Raw genomic sequence first — 13,413 nt, forward strand, 5'->3', positions numbered from 1 at the left:
GGAGGGATGAGGGAGGGGAGGGCGGTGGGAAAGGAGGGATGAGGGAGGAGGGCGGTGGGAAAGGAGGGATGAGGGAGGAGAGGGCGGTGGGAAAGGAGGGATGAGGGAGGAGAGGGCGGTGGGAAAGGAGGGATGAGGGAGGGGAGGGCGGTGGGAAAGGAGGGATGAGGGAGGAGAGGGCGGTGGGAAAGGAGGGATGAGGGAGGGGAGGGCGGTGGGAAAGGAGCGATGAGGGAGGGATGTCATAACTGATCTATTTGACCTCTGACCCTTTCGATGTGCCTGTTATCACCTACCTCTAGGAGCACACACACACACACACACACGCACACACACACACACACACACACACACACACACACACACACACACACACACACACACACACACACACACACACACACATACACATATACACACACACACACACAGACACACAGATTTATGAGTCTGCAGCAGGCTAGCTATGACTGGGATGTACAGCATCTACCAAAACAACACTGTATTGTATTGGCTCCATCACAGCAGGACATATCACACCTTTATGAAGGAAATGGCAGCCAGTCCAACTTGGCTTAGCATCAGATTGTGACGTCAACTTGATGTGTGTGTGACTCACCAATGTCCTGGATTTTGATGTCTGGTCTGAGTGTGTAGTCTGTTTCTGGATGTCCTGGTTCTACATTAACATCAGACACTGAGAGAGAGAGAGAGGAAGGAGAGAGAGAAAAAAGAGAAGAGAGAGAGAGAGAGAGAGAGAGAGAGAGAGGGAGGGAGGAGAGAGAGAGAGAGAGAGAGAGAGAGAGAGAGAGAGAGACAGAGAGAGAGAGGGACAGAGAGAGAGAGAGAGAGAGAGAGAGACAGAGATAATGATTAGACAGTGATTAAGAGAGAAGTCATATTGAAGTCATATAGACACACCTCTATGTAAGGGTACAGATGTGCCTTGAAGGCCTGGACTACAGCCATGGTAACGACTTCCACAACAAACTCCTAAACACATCACTTAACACTGCGCCTTACCTACATTTACCCACACTTAACTTATCATTACGTTGACCTGCAGTAGCTACTCTCCCCCTCCAAATACACTGTTCCCTGGACTGGTAAGTGTGGCATCCAGAGATGAGCCCAGCCAGAGACAGAGTGTGTTGCAGTGGAGCAGTGAGCAGTATGAGGGCTAAGGCTGTGGACGTCTGTTACACACTGGTGGAGTCCACTGGGCCCCTCGAGCCAATGTACACTGGGAGGGAGGGTTAAAACAGCCCCCGAGCCAACAGGCTTCACAGGCTTCACATTACAGTCTCACTGACACAGAGAGAGAGGGAAATACAGAGAGAGGGGGGGGCAGGGAAAGAGAGACATGGAGAAGGAGCAGGGGTTAACATAGCCCCCCGAGCCAACAGAATGACATGATTTAACACCACCATCAGCCCTGTGAGAGGGAGAACGAGAGAAACTCTGCATGCAGAATTCTGCTAAAAAATCCTCAGTGTACAACGTAAAACACCAAATAATGCATGCAGAGCAGAATTAGGCAATACCTGCTAATTATCAAAATCCAGAAAAGAGACGTTAAATTCTACAACCACCTAAAAGGAAGCGATTCCCAAACCTTCCATAACAAAGCCATCACCTGCAGAGAGATGAACCTGGAGAAGAGTCCCCTAAGCAAGCTGGTCCTGGGGCTCTGTTCACAAACTCAAACAGACCCCACAGAGCCCCAGGACAGCAACAAAATCATGAGAAAACAAAAAGATAATTACTTGAAACAGAGAGTACACAGTGGCAGAATACCTGGCCACTGTGACTGACCCAGACTTTGACTATGTACAGACTCAGTGAGCATTGCCTTGCTATTGAGAAAGGCTGCCGTAGGCAGACATGGCTCTCAAGAGAAGACAGGCTATGTGCACACTGCCCACAAAATGAGGTGGAAACTGAGCTGCACTTCCTAACCTCCTGCCAAATGTATGACCATATTAGAGACACATATTTCCCTCAGATTACACAGACCCACAAAGAATTCCAAAACAAACCCAATTTTGATAAACTCCCATATCTACAGGGGTAAATACCACAGTGTGCCATCACAGCAGTAAGATCTGTGACCTGTTGCCACAAGAAAAGGTCAACCAGTGAAGAACAAACACCATTGTAAATACAACCCATATTTATGTGGATTTATTTTCCCTTTTGTACTTTAACTATTTGCTCATCGTTACAACACTGTATATAGACATAATATGACAATTGAAATGTCTCTATTATTTTGGAACTTCTGTTCATTGATTATTATTTATTTAACTTTTGTTTATTATCTATTTCACTTGCTTTGGCAATGCACACATGCTTCCCATGCCAATAAATCACCTTAAATTGAAAATTGAAATTGAGAGAGAGAGATGAGAGAGAGAATGAGAGAGAGAATGAGATTGAGAGAGAGAGAATGAGAGCGAGAGAATGAGAGAGAGAATGAGATAGAGAGATGGGGAGGAGAGGTGTGTATTCATGTGCATGAATGTCCAGGGCAGAAACAGGGGAGGACAGAGACAGAAACAGGGAAGGACAGAGCCAGAAACAGGGGAGGACAGAGACAGAAACAGGGGAGGACAGAGGCAGAAACAGGGAAGAACAGAGACAAAAACAGGGGAGGACAGAGACAGAAACAGGGAAGAACAGAGGCAGAAACAGGGAAGGACAGAGACAGAAACAGAGAAGGACAGAGACAGAAACAGGGGAGAACAGAGGCAGAAACAGGGAAGGACAGAGACAGGGAAGTACAGAGACAGAAACAGGGAAGGACAGAGACAGAAACAGGGGAGGACAGAGACAGAAACAGGGAAGGACAGAGACAGAAACAGGGAAGGACAGAGACAGAAACAGGGAAGGACAGAGACAGAAACAGGGAAGACAGGCAGAAACAGGGGAGGACGGAGACAGAAACAGGGAAGGACAGAGACAGAAACAGGGGAGGACAGGTAGAAACAGGGAAGGACAGAGACAGGGAAGTACAGAGACAGAAACAGGGAAGGACAGAGACAGAAACAGGGGAGGATAGAGACAGAAACAGGGGAGAACAGAGACAGAAACAGAGAAGGACAGAGACAGAAACAGGGGAGAACAGAGACAGAAACAGGGAAGGACAGAGACAGAAACAGAGAAGGACAGAGACAGAAACAGGGGAGAACAGAGGCAGAAACAGGGAAGGACAGAGACAGAAACAGGGGAGAACAGAGGCAGAAACAGGGAAGGACAGAGACCGAAACAGGGGAGGACAGAGACAGAAACAGGGGAGGACAGAGGCAGAAACAGGGGAGGACAGAGGCAGAAACAGGGAAGGACAGAGACAGAATCAGGGAAGACAGAGGCAGAAACAGGGAAGAACAGAGACAAAAACAGGGGAGGACAGAGGCAGAAACAGGGAAGGACAGAGACAGAAACAGGGAAGAACAGAGACAGAAACAGGGGAGGACAGAGGCAGAAACAGGGGAGGACAGAGACAAAAACAGGGGAGGACAGAGACAGAAACAGGGAAGACAGAGACAGAAACAGGGGAGGACAGAGGCAGAAACAGGGGAGGACAGAGACAAAAACAGGGGAGGACAGAGACAGAAACAGGGGAGGACAGAGGCAGAAACAGGGAAGAACAGAGACAAAAACAGGGGAGGACAGAGACAGAAACAGGGAAGAACAGAGACAGAAACAGGGGAGGACAGAGACAGAAACAGGGGAGGACAGAGGCAGAAACAGGGAAGGACAGAGACAGAAACAGGGAAGGACAGAGACAGAAACAGGGGAGGACAGAGGCAGAAACAGGGAAGGACAGAGACAGAAACAGGGATGGACAGAGACAGAAACAGGGGAGGACAGAGACAGAAACAGGGGAGGACAGAGACAGAAACAGGGGAGGACAGAGGCAGAAACAGGGAAGGACAGAGGCAGAAACAGTGAAAGACAGACGCAGAAACAGGGAAGGACAGAGGCAGAAACAGGGAAGGACAGAGACAGAAACAGGGAAGGACAGAGACAGAAACAGGGAAGGACAGAGACAGAAACAGGAGAGGACAGAGACAGAAAAAGGGAAGACAGAGGCAGAAACAGGGGAGGACAGAGACAGAAACAGGGAAGGACAGAGACAGAAACAGGGGAGAACAGAGGCAGAAACAGGGAAGGACAGAGACCGAAACAGGGAAGGACAGAGACAGAAACAGGGGAGGACAGGCAGAAACAGGGGAGGACAGAGGCAGAAACAGGGAAGAACAGAGACAGAAACAGGGAAAGACAGAGACAGAAACAGGGGAGGACAGAGACAGAAACAGGGGAGGACAGAGGCAGAAACAGGGGAGGACAGAGACAGAAACAGAGAAGGACAGAGACAGAAACAGGGAAGGACAGAGGCAGAAACAGGGAAGGACAGAGGCAGAAATAGGGGAGGATAGAGACAGAAACAGGGGAGAACAGAGGCAGAAACAGGGAAGGACAGAGACAGAAACAGGGAAGGACAGAGGCAGAAACAGGGAAGCACAGAGACAGAAACAGGGAAGGACAGAGACAGAAACAGGGGAGGACAGAGACAGAAACAGGGAAGGACAGAGACAGAAACAGGGAAGGACAGAGGCAGAAACAGGGAAGGACAGAGACAGAAACAGGGAAGGACAGAGACAGAAACAGGGGAGGACAGAGACAGAAACAGGGGAGGACAGAGGCAGAAACAGGGAAGGACAGAGGCAGAAACAGGGAAAGACAGAGGCAGAAACAGGGAAGGACAGAGACAGAAACAGAGAAGGACAGAGAAAGAAACAGGGGAGAAGAGAGGCAGAAACAGGGAAGGACAGAGACAGAAACAGAGAAGGACAGAGACAGAAACAGGGGAGAACAGAGACAGAAAAAAGGAAAACAAAGGCAGAAACAGGGGAGGACAGAGACAGAAACAGGGAAGGACAGAGACAGAAACAGGGGAGGACAGGCAGAAACAGGGGAGGACAGAGACAGAAACAGGGGAGGACAGAGACAGAAACAGGGAAGGACAGAGACAGAAACAGGGGAGAACAGAGGCAGAAACAGGGAAGGACAGAGACAGAAACAGAGAAGGACAGAGACAGAAACAGGGAAGGACAGAGACAGAAACAGGGGAGGACAGAGACAGAAACAGGAGAGGACAGAGGCAGAAACAGGGAAGGACAGAGGCAGAAACAGGGAAAGACAGAGGCAGAAACAGGGAAGGACAGAGACAGAAACAGAGAAGGACAGAGAAAGAAACAGGGGAGAACAGAGGCAGAAACAGGGAAGGACAGAGACAGAAACAGAGAAGGACAGAGACAGAAACAGGGGAGAACAGAGGCAGAAACAGGGAAGGACAGAGACCGAAACAGGGGAGGACAGAAACAGGGGAGGACAGAGGCAGAAACAGGGGAGGACAGAGGCAGAAACAGGGAAGGACAGAGACAGAAACAGGGAAGACAGAGGCAGAAACAGGGAAGGACAGAGACAGAAACAGGGAAGGACAGAGACAGAAACAGGAGAGGACAGAGACAGAAAAAGGGAAGACAGAGACAGACACAGGGGAGGACAGAGGCAGAAACAGGGGAGGTCAGAGGCAGAAACAGGGGAGGTCAGAGGCAGAAACAGGGGAGGTCAGAGGCAGAAACAGGGAAGGACAGAGACAGAAACAGGGAAGGACAGAGACAGAAACAGGAGAGGACAGAGACAGAAACAGGGGAGGACAGGCAGAAACAGGGGAGGACAGAGGCAGAAACAGGGAAGGACAGAGACAGAAACAGGGAAGGACAGAGACAGAAACAGGGGAGGACAGAGGCAGAAACAGGGGAGGACAGAGGCAGAAACAGGGAAGAACAGAGACAGAAACAGGGAAGACAGAGGCAGAAACAGGGAAGGACAGAGACCGAAACAGGGGAGGACAGAGACAGAAACAGGGGAGGACGGAGGCAGAAACAGGGGAGGACAGAGGCAGAAACAGGGAAGGACAGAGACAGAAACAGGGAAGACAGAGGCAGAAACAGGGAAGGACAGAGACAGAAACAGGGAAGGACAGAGACAGAAACAGGAGAGGACAGAGACAGAAACAGGGAAGACAGAGGCAGAAACAGGGGAGATCAGAGGCAGAAACAGGGAAGGACAGAGACAGAAACAGGGAAGGACAGAGACAGAAACAGGGAAGGACAGAGACAGAAACAGGAGAGGACAGAGACAGAAAAAGGGAAGACAGAGGCAGAAACAGGGGAGGACAGAGACAGAAACAGGGAAGGACAGAGACAGAAACAGGGAAGCACAGAGACAGAAACAGGGAGGACAGGCAGAAACAGGGGAGGACAGAGGCAGAAACAGGGAAGAACAGAGACAGAAACAGGGAAGGACAGAGACAGAAACAGGAGAGGACAGAGACAGAAAAAAGGAAAACAAAGGCAGAAACAGGGGAGGACAGAGACAGAAAAAGGGAAGGACAGAGACAGAAACAGGGAAGGACAGAGACAGAAACAGGGGAGGACAGGCAGAAACAGGGGAGGACAGAGGCAGAAACAGGGAAGAACAGAGACAGAAACAGGGAAGGACAGAGACAGAAACAGGGGAGGACAGAGACAGAAACAGGGGAGGACAGAGGAAGAAACAGGGGAGGACAGAGACAGAAACAGAGAAGGACAGAGACAGAAACAGGGAAGGACAGAGACAGAAACAGGGAAGGACAGAGACAGAAACAGGGAAGGACAGAGACAGAAACAGGGGAGGACAGAGACAGAAACAGGGAAGGACAGAGACAGAAACAGGGGAGAACAGAGGCAGAAACAGGGAAGGACAGAGACAGAAACAGAGAAGGACAGAGACAGAAACAGGGAAGGACAGAGGCAGAAACAGGGAACGACAGAGACAGAAACAGGGAAGGACAGAGACAGAAACAGGGGAGGACAGAGACAGAAACAGGGGAGGACAGAGGCAGAAACAGGGAAGGACAGAGGCAGAAACAGGGAAAGACAGAGGCAGAAACAGGGAAGGACAGAGACAGAAACAGAGAAGGACAGAGAAAGAAACAGGGGAGAACAGAGGCAGAAACAGGAAAGGACAGAGACAGAAACAGAGAAGGACAGAGACAGAAACAGGGGAGAACAGAGGCAGAAACAGGGAAGGACAGAGACCGAAACAGGGGAGGACAGAAACAGGGGAGGACAGAGGCAGAAACAGGGGAGGACAGAGGCAGAAACAGGGAAGGACAGAGACAGAAACAGGAGAGGACAGAGACAGAAAAAGGGAAGGACAGAGACAGAAACAGGGGAGGACAGAGACAGAAAAAGGAAAGACAGAGACATAAACAGGGGAGGACAGAGGCAGACACAGGGAAGGACAGAGACAGAAACAGGGAAGACAGAGGCAGAAACAGGGAAGGACAGAGACAGAAACAGGGAAGGACAGAGACAGAAACAGGAGAGGACAGAGACAGAAAAGGGGAAGACAGAGACAGACACAGGGGAGGACAGAGGCAGAAACAGGGGAGGTCAGAGGCAGAAACAGGGGAGGTCACAGGCAGAAACAGGGGAGGTCAGAGGCAGAAACAGGGGAGGACAGAGACAGAAACAGGGAAGGACAGAGACAGAAACAGGAGAGGACAGAGACAGAAACAGGGGAGGACAGGCAGAAACAGGGGAGGACAGAGGCAGAAACAGGGAAGGACAGAGACAGAAACAGGGAAGGACAGAGACAGAAACAGGGGAGGACAGAGACAGAAACAGGGGAGGACAGAGGCAGAAACAGGGAAGAACAGAGACAGAAACAGGGAAGACAGAGGCAGAAACAGGGAAGGACAGAGACCGAAACAGGGGAGGACAGAGACAGAAACAGGGGAGGACGGAGGCAGAAACAGGGGAGGACAGAGGCAGAAACAGGGAAGGACAGAGACAGAAACAGGGAAGACAGAGGCAGAAACAGGGAAGGACAGAGACAGAAACAGGGAAGGACAGAGACAGAAACAGGAGAGGACAGAGACAGAAACAGGGAAGACAGAGGCAGAAACAGGGGAGATCAGAGGCAGAAACAGGGAAGGACAGAGACAGAAACAGGGAAGGACAGAGACAGAAACAGGGAAGGACAGAGACAGAAACAGGAGAGGACAGAGACAGAAAAAGGGAAGACAGAGGCAGAAACAGGGGAGGACAGAGACAGAAACAGGGAAGGACAGAGACAGAAACAGGGAAGCACAGAGACAGAAACAGGGGAGGACAGGCAGAAACAGGGGAGGACAGAGGCAGAAACAGGGAAGAACAGAGACAGAAACAGGGAAGGACAGAGACAGAAACAGGAGAGGACAGAGACAGAAAAAAGGAAAACAAAGGCAGAAACAGGGGAGGACAGAGACAGAAAAAGGGAAGGACAGAGACAGAAACAGGGAAGGACAGAGACAGAAACAGGGGAGGACAGGCAGAAACAGGGGAGGACAGAGGCAGAAACAGGGAAGAACAGAGACAGAAACAGGGAAGGACAGAGACAGAAACAGGGGAGGACAGAGACAGAAACAGGGGAGGACAGAGGAAGAAACAGGGGAGGACAGAGACAGAAACAGAGAAGGACAGAGACAGAAACAGGGAAGGACAGAGGCAGAAACAGGGAAGGACAGAGACAGAAACAGGGAAGGACAGAGACAGAAACAGGGGAGGACAGAGACAGAAACAGAGAAGGACAGAGACAGAAACAGGGAAGGACAGAGGCAGAAACAGGGAACGACAGAGACAGAAACAGGGAAGGACAGAGACAGAAACAGGGGAGGACAGAGACAGAAACAGGGGAGGACAGAGACAGAAACAGGGAAGGACAGAGACAGAAACAGGGAAGGACAGAGGCAGAAACAGGGAAGGACAGAGACAGAAACAGGGAAGGACAGAGACAGAAACAGGGGAGGACAGAGACAGAAACAGGGAAGGACAGAGACAGAAACAGGGGAGAACAGAGGCAGAAACAGGGAAGGACAGAGACAGAAACAGAGAAGGACAGAGACAGAAACAGGGAAGGACAGAGGCAGAAACAGGGAAGGACAGAGACAGAAACAGGGAAGGACAGAGACAGAAACAGGGGAGGACAGAGACAGAAACAGGGGAGGACAGAGGCAGAAACAGGGAAGGACAGAGGCAGAAACAGGGAAAGACAGAGGCAGAAACAGGGAAGGACAGAGACAGAAACAGAGAAGGACAGAGAAAGAAACAGGGGAGAACAGAGGCAGAAACAGGAAAGGACAGAGACAGAAACAGAGAAGGACAGAGACAGAAACAGGGGAGAACAGAGGCAGAAACAGGGAAGGACAGAGACCGAAACAGGGGAGGACAGAAACAGGGGAGGACAGAGGCAGAAACAGGGGAGGACAGAGGCAGAAACAGGGAAGGACAGAGACAGAAACAGGGAAGACAGAGGCAGAAACAGGGAAGGACAGAGACAGAAACAGGAGAGGACAGAGACAGAAAAAGGGAAGACAGAGACAGACACAGGGGAGGACAGAGACAGAAACAGGGGAGGTCAGAGGCAGAAACAGGGGAGGTCAGAGGCAGAAACAGGGAAGGACAGAGACAGAAACAGGGAAGGACAGAGACAGAAACAGGGAAGGACAGAGACAGAAACAGGAGAGGACAGAGACAGAAACAGGGGAGGACAGGCAGAAACAGGGGAGGACAGAGGCAGAAACAGGGAAGGACAGAGACAGAAACAGGGAAGGACAGAGACAGAAACAGGGAAGGACAGAGACAGAAACAGGGGAGGACAGAGGCAGAAACAGGGGAGGACAGAGGCAGAAACAGGGAAGAACAGAGACAGAAACAGGGAAGGACAGAGGCAGAAACAGGGGAGGACAGAGGCAGAAACAGGGAAGGACAGAGACAGAAACAGGGGAGGACAGAGACAGAAACAGGGAAGGACAGAGACAGAAACAGGGAAAGACAGAGACAGAAACAGGGAAGGACAGAGACAGAAACAGGGAAGGACAGAGACAGAAACAGGGAAGGACAGAGACAGAAACAGGAGAGGACAGAGACAGAAACAGGGGAGGACAGGCAGAAACAGGGGAGGACAGAGGCAGAAACAGGGAAGGACAGAGACAGAAACAGGGAAGGACAGAGACAGAAACAGGGGAGGACAGAGGCAGAAACAGGGGAGGACAGAGGCAGAAACAGGGAAGAACAGAGACAGAAACAGGGAAGACAGAGGCAGAAACAGGGAAGGACAGAGGCAGAAACAGGGGAGGACAGAGGCAGAAACAGGGAAGGACAGAGACAGAAACAGGGGAGGACAGAGACAGAAACAGGGAAGGACAGAGACAGAAACAGGGAAAGACAGAGACAGAAACAGGGAAGGACAGAGACAGAAACAGGGGAGAGCAGAGACAGAAACAGGGGAAGGCAGAGACAGAAACAGGGGAGAACAGAGGCAGAAACAGGGAAGGACAGAGACCGAAACAGGGGAGGACAGAGACAGAAACAGGGGAGGACGGAGGCAGAAACAGGGGAGGACAGAGGCAGAAACAGGGAAGGACAGAGACAGAAACAGGGAAGACAGAGGCAGAAAAAGGGAAGGACAGAGACAGAAACAGGGAAGGACAGAGACAGAAACAGGAGAGGACAGAGACAGAAACAGGAGAGGACAGAGACAGAAAAAGGGAAGACAGAGGCAGAAACAGGGGAGATCAGAGGCAGAAACAGGGAAGGACAGAGACAGAAACAGGGAAGGACAGAGACAGAAACAGGGAAGGACAGAGACAGAAACAGGAGAGGACAGAGACAGAAAAAGGGAAGACAGAGGCAGAAACAGGGGAGGACAGAGACAGAAACAGGGAAGGACAGAGACAGAAACAGGGAAGCACAGAGACAGAAACAGGGAAGCACAGAGACAGAAACAGGGGAGGACAGGCAGAAACAGGGGAGGACAGAGGCAGAAACAGGGAAGAACAGAGACAGAAACAGGGAAGGACAGAGACAGAAACAGGGAAGGACAGAGACAGAAACAGGGGAGGACAGAGGCAGAAACAGGGAAGACAGAGGCAGAAACAGGAGGACAGAGGCAGAAACAGGGAAGGACAGAGGCAGAAACAGGGGAGGACAGAGGCAGAAACAGGGAAGGACAGAGACAGAAACAGGGAAGGACAGAGACAGAAACAGGGAAAGACAGAGACAGAAACAGGGAAGGACAGAGACAGAAACAGGGGAGAGCAGAGACAGAAACAGGGGAGGACAGAGACAGAAACAGGGGAGAACAGAGGCAGAAACAGGGAAGGACAGAGACTGAAACAGGGGAGGACAGAGACTGAAACAGGGGAGGACAGAGACAGACACAGGGGAGGACAGAGGCAGAAACAGGGGAGGACAGAGGCAGAAACAGGGGAGGACAGAGGCAGAAACAGGGGAGGACAGAGGCAGAAACAGGGAAGGACAGAGACAGAAAAAGGGAAGACAGAGACAGATACAGGGGAGGACAGAGGCAGAAACAGGGGAGGACAGAGGCAGAAACAGGGAAGGACAGAGACAGAAACAGGGAAGGACAGAGACAGAAACAGGGAAGGACAGAGACAGAAACAGGGAAGGACAGAGACAGAAACAGGGAAGACAGAGACAGAAACAGGGAAGACAGAGGCAGAAACAGGGGAGGACAGAGGCAGAAACAGGGGAGGACAGAAGCAGAAACAGGGAAGGACAGAGACAGAAACAGGGGAGGACAGAGGCAGAAACAGGGAAGAACAGAGACAGAAACAGGGAAGGACAGAGACAGAAACAGGGAAGACAGAGGCAGAAACAGGGAAGGACAGAGACAGACACAGGGAAGGACAGAGACAGAAACAGGAGAGGACAGAGACAGAAAAAGGGAAGGACAGAGACAGAAACAGGGGAGGACAGAGACAGAAAAAGGAAAGACAGAGACATAAACAGGGAGGACAGAGACAGACACAGGGAAGGACAGAGACAGAAACAGGGAAGACAGAGGCAGAAACAGGGAAGGACAGAGACAGAAACAGGGAAGGACAGAGACAGAAACAGGAGAGGACAGAGACAGAAAAGAGGGAAGACAGAGACAGACACAGGGGAGGACAGAGGCAGAAACAGGGAGGTCAGAGGCAGAAACAGGGGAGGTCAGAGGCAGAAACAGGGAGGATCAGAGGCAGAAACAGGGAAGGACAGAGACAGAAACAGGGAAGGACAGAGACAGAAACAGGAGAGGACAGAGACAGAAACAGGGGAGGACAGGCAGAAACAGGGGAGGACAGAGGCAGAAACAGGGAAGGACAGAGGCAGAAACAGGGAAGGACAGAGGCAGAAACAGGGAAGGACAGAGACAGAAACAGGGGAGGATAGAGGCAGAAACAGGGAAGAACAGAGACAGAAACAGGGAAGACAGAGGCAGAAACAGGGAAGGACAGAGACCGAAACAGGGGAGGACAGAGACAGAAACAGGGGAGGACGGAGGCAGAAACAGGGGAGGACAGAGGCAGAAACAGGGAAGGACAGAGACAGAAACAGGGAAGACAGAGGCAGAAACAGGGAAGGACAGAGACAGAAACAGGGAAGGACAGAGACAGAAACAGGAGAGGACAGAGACAGAAACAGGGAAGACAGAGGCAGAAACAGGGGAGATCAGAGGCAGAAACAGGGAAGGACAGAGACAGAAACAGGGAAGGACAGAGACAGAAACAGGGAAGGACAGAGACAGAAACAGGGAAGGACAGAGACAGAAACAGGAGAGGACAGAGACAGAAAAAGGGAAGACAGAGGCAGAAACAGGGGAGGACAGAGACAGAAACAGGGAAGGACAGAGACAGAAACAGGGAAGCACAGAGACAGAAACAGGGGAGGACAGGCAGAAACAGGGGAGGACAGAGGCAGAAACAGGGAAGAACAGAGACAGAAACAGGGAAGGACAGAGACAGAAACAGGAGAGGACAGAGACAGAAAAAAGGAAAACAAAGGCAGAAACAGGGGAGGACAGAGACAGAAAAGGAAGGACAGAGACAGAAACAGGGAAGGACAGAGACAGAAACAGGGAGGACAGGCAGAAACAGGGGAGGACAGAGGCAGAAACAGGGAAGAACAGAGACAGAAACAGGGAAGGACAGAGACAGAAACAGGGGGACAGAGACAGAAACAGGGGAGGACAGAGGAAGAAACAGGGGAGGACAGAGACAGAAACAGAGAAGGACAGAGACAGAAACAGGGAAGGACAGAGGCAGAAACAGGGAAGGACAGAGACAGAAACAGGGAAGGACAGAGACAGAAACAGGGGAGGACAGAGACAGAAACAGGGAAGGACAGAGACAGAAACAGGGGAGAACAGAGGCAGAAACAGGGAAGGACAGAGACAGAAACAGAGAAGGACAGAGACAGAAACAGGGAAGGACAGAGGCAGAAACAGGGAACGACAGAGACAGAAACAGGGAAG

General features: G+C 51.1%; 1 protein-coding gene across 1 annotated transcript in view; it reads right to left on the bottom strand.

The window, feature by feature from the left end:
• LOC123743173 (ephrin-A3-like) overlaps positions 1-13,413 on the bottom strand; it is a 207,172-nt gene that overhangs the window by 13,042 nt on the left and 180,717 nt on the right. Inside the window, exon 4 of the mRNA XM_045718917.1 lies at positions 620-697. Coding sequence (XP_045574873.1) covers positions 620-697 — 78 coding nt within the window. The remainder of the gene's footprint in view (positions 1-619; positions 698-13,413) is intronic.

This window comes from Salmo salar, chromosome ssa05 (genome assembly GCF_905237065.1).
Source record: "Salmo salar chromosome ssa05, Ssal_v3.1, whole genome shotgun sequence".
Taxonomy (NCBI): domain Eukaryota; kingdom Metazoa; phylum Chordata; class Actinopteri; order Salmoniformes; family Salmonidae; genus Salmo; species Salmo salar.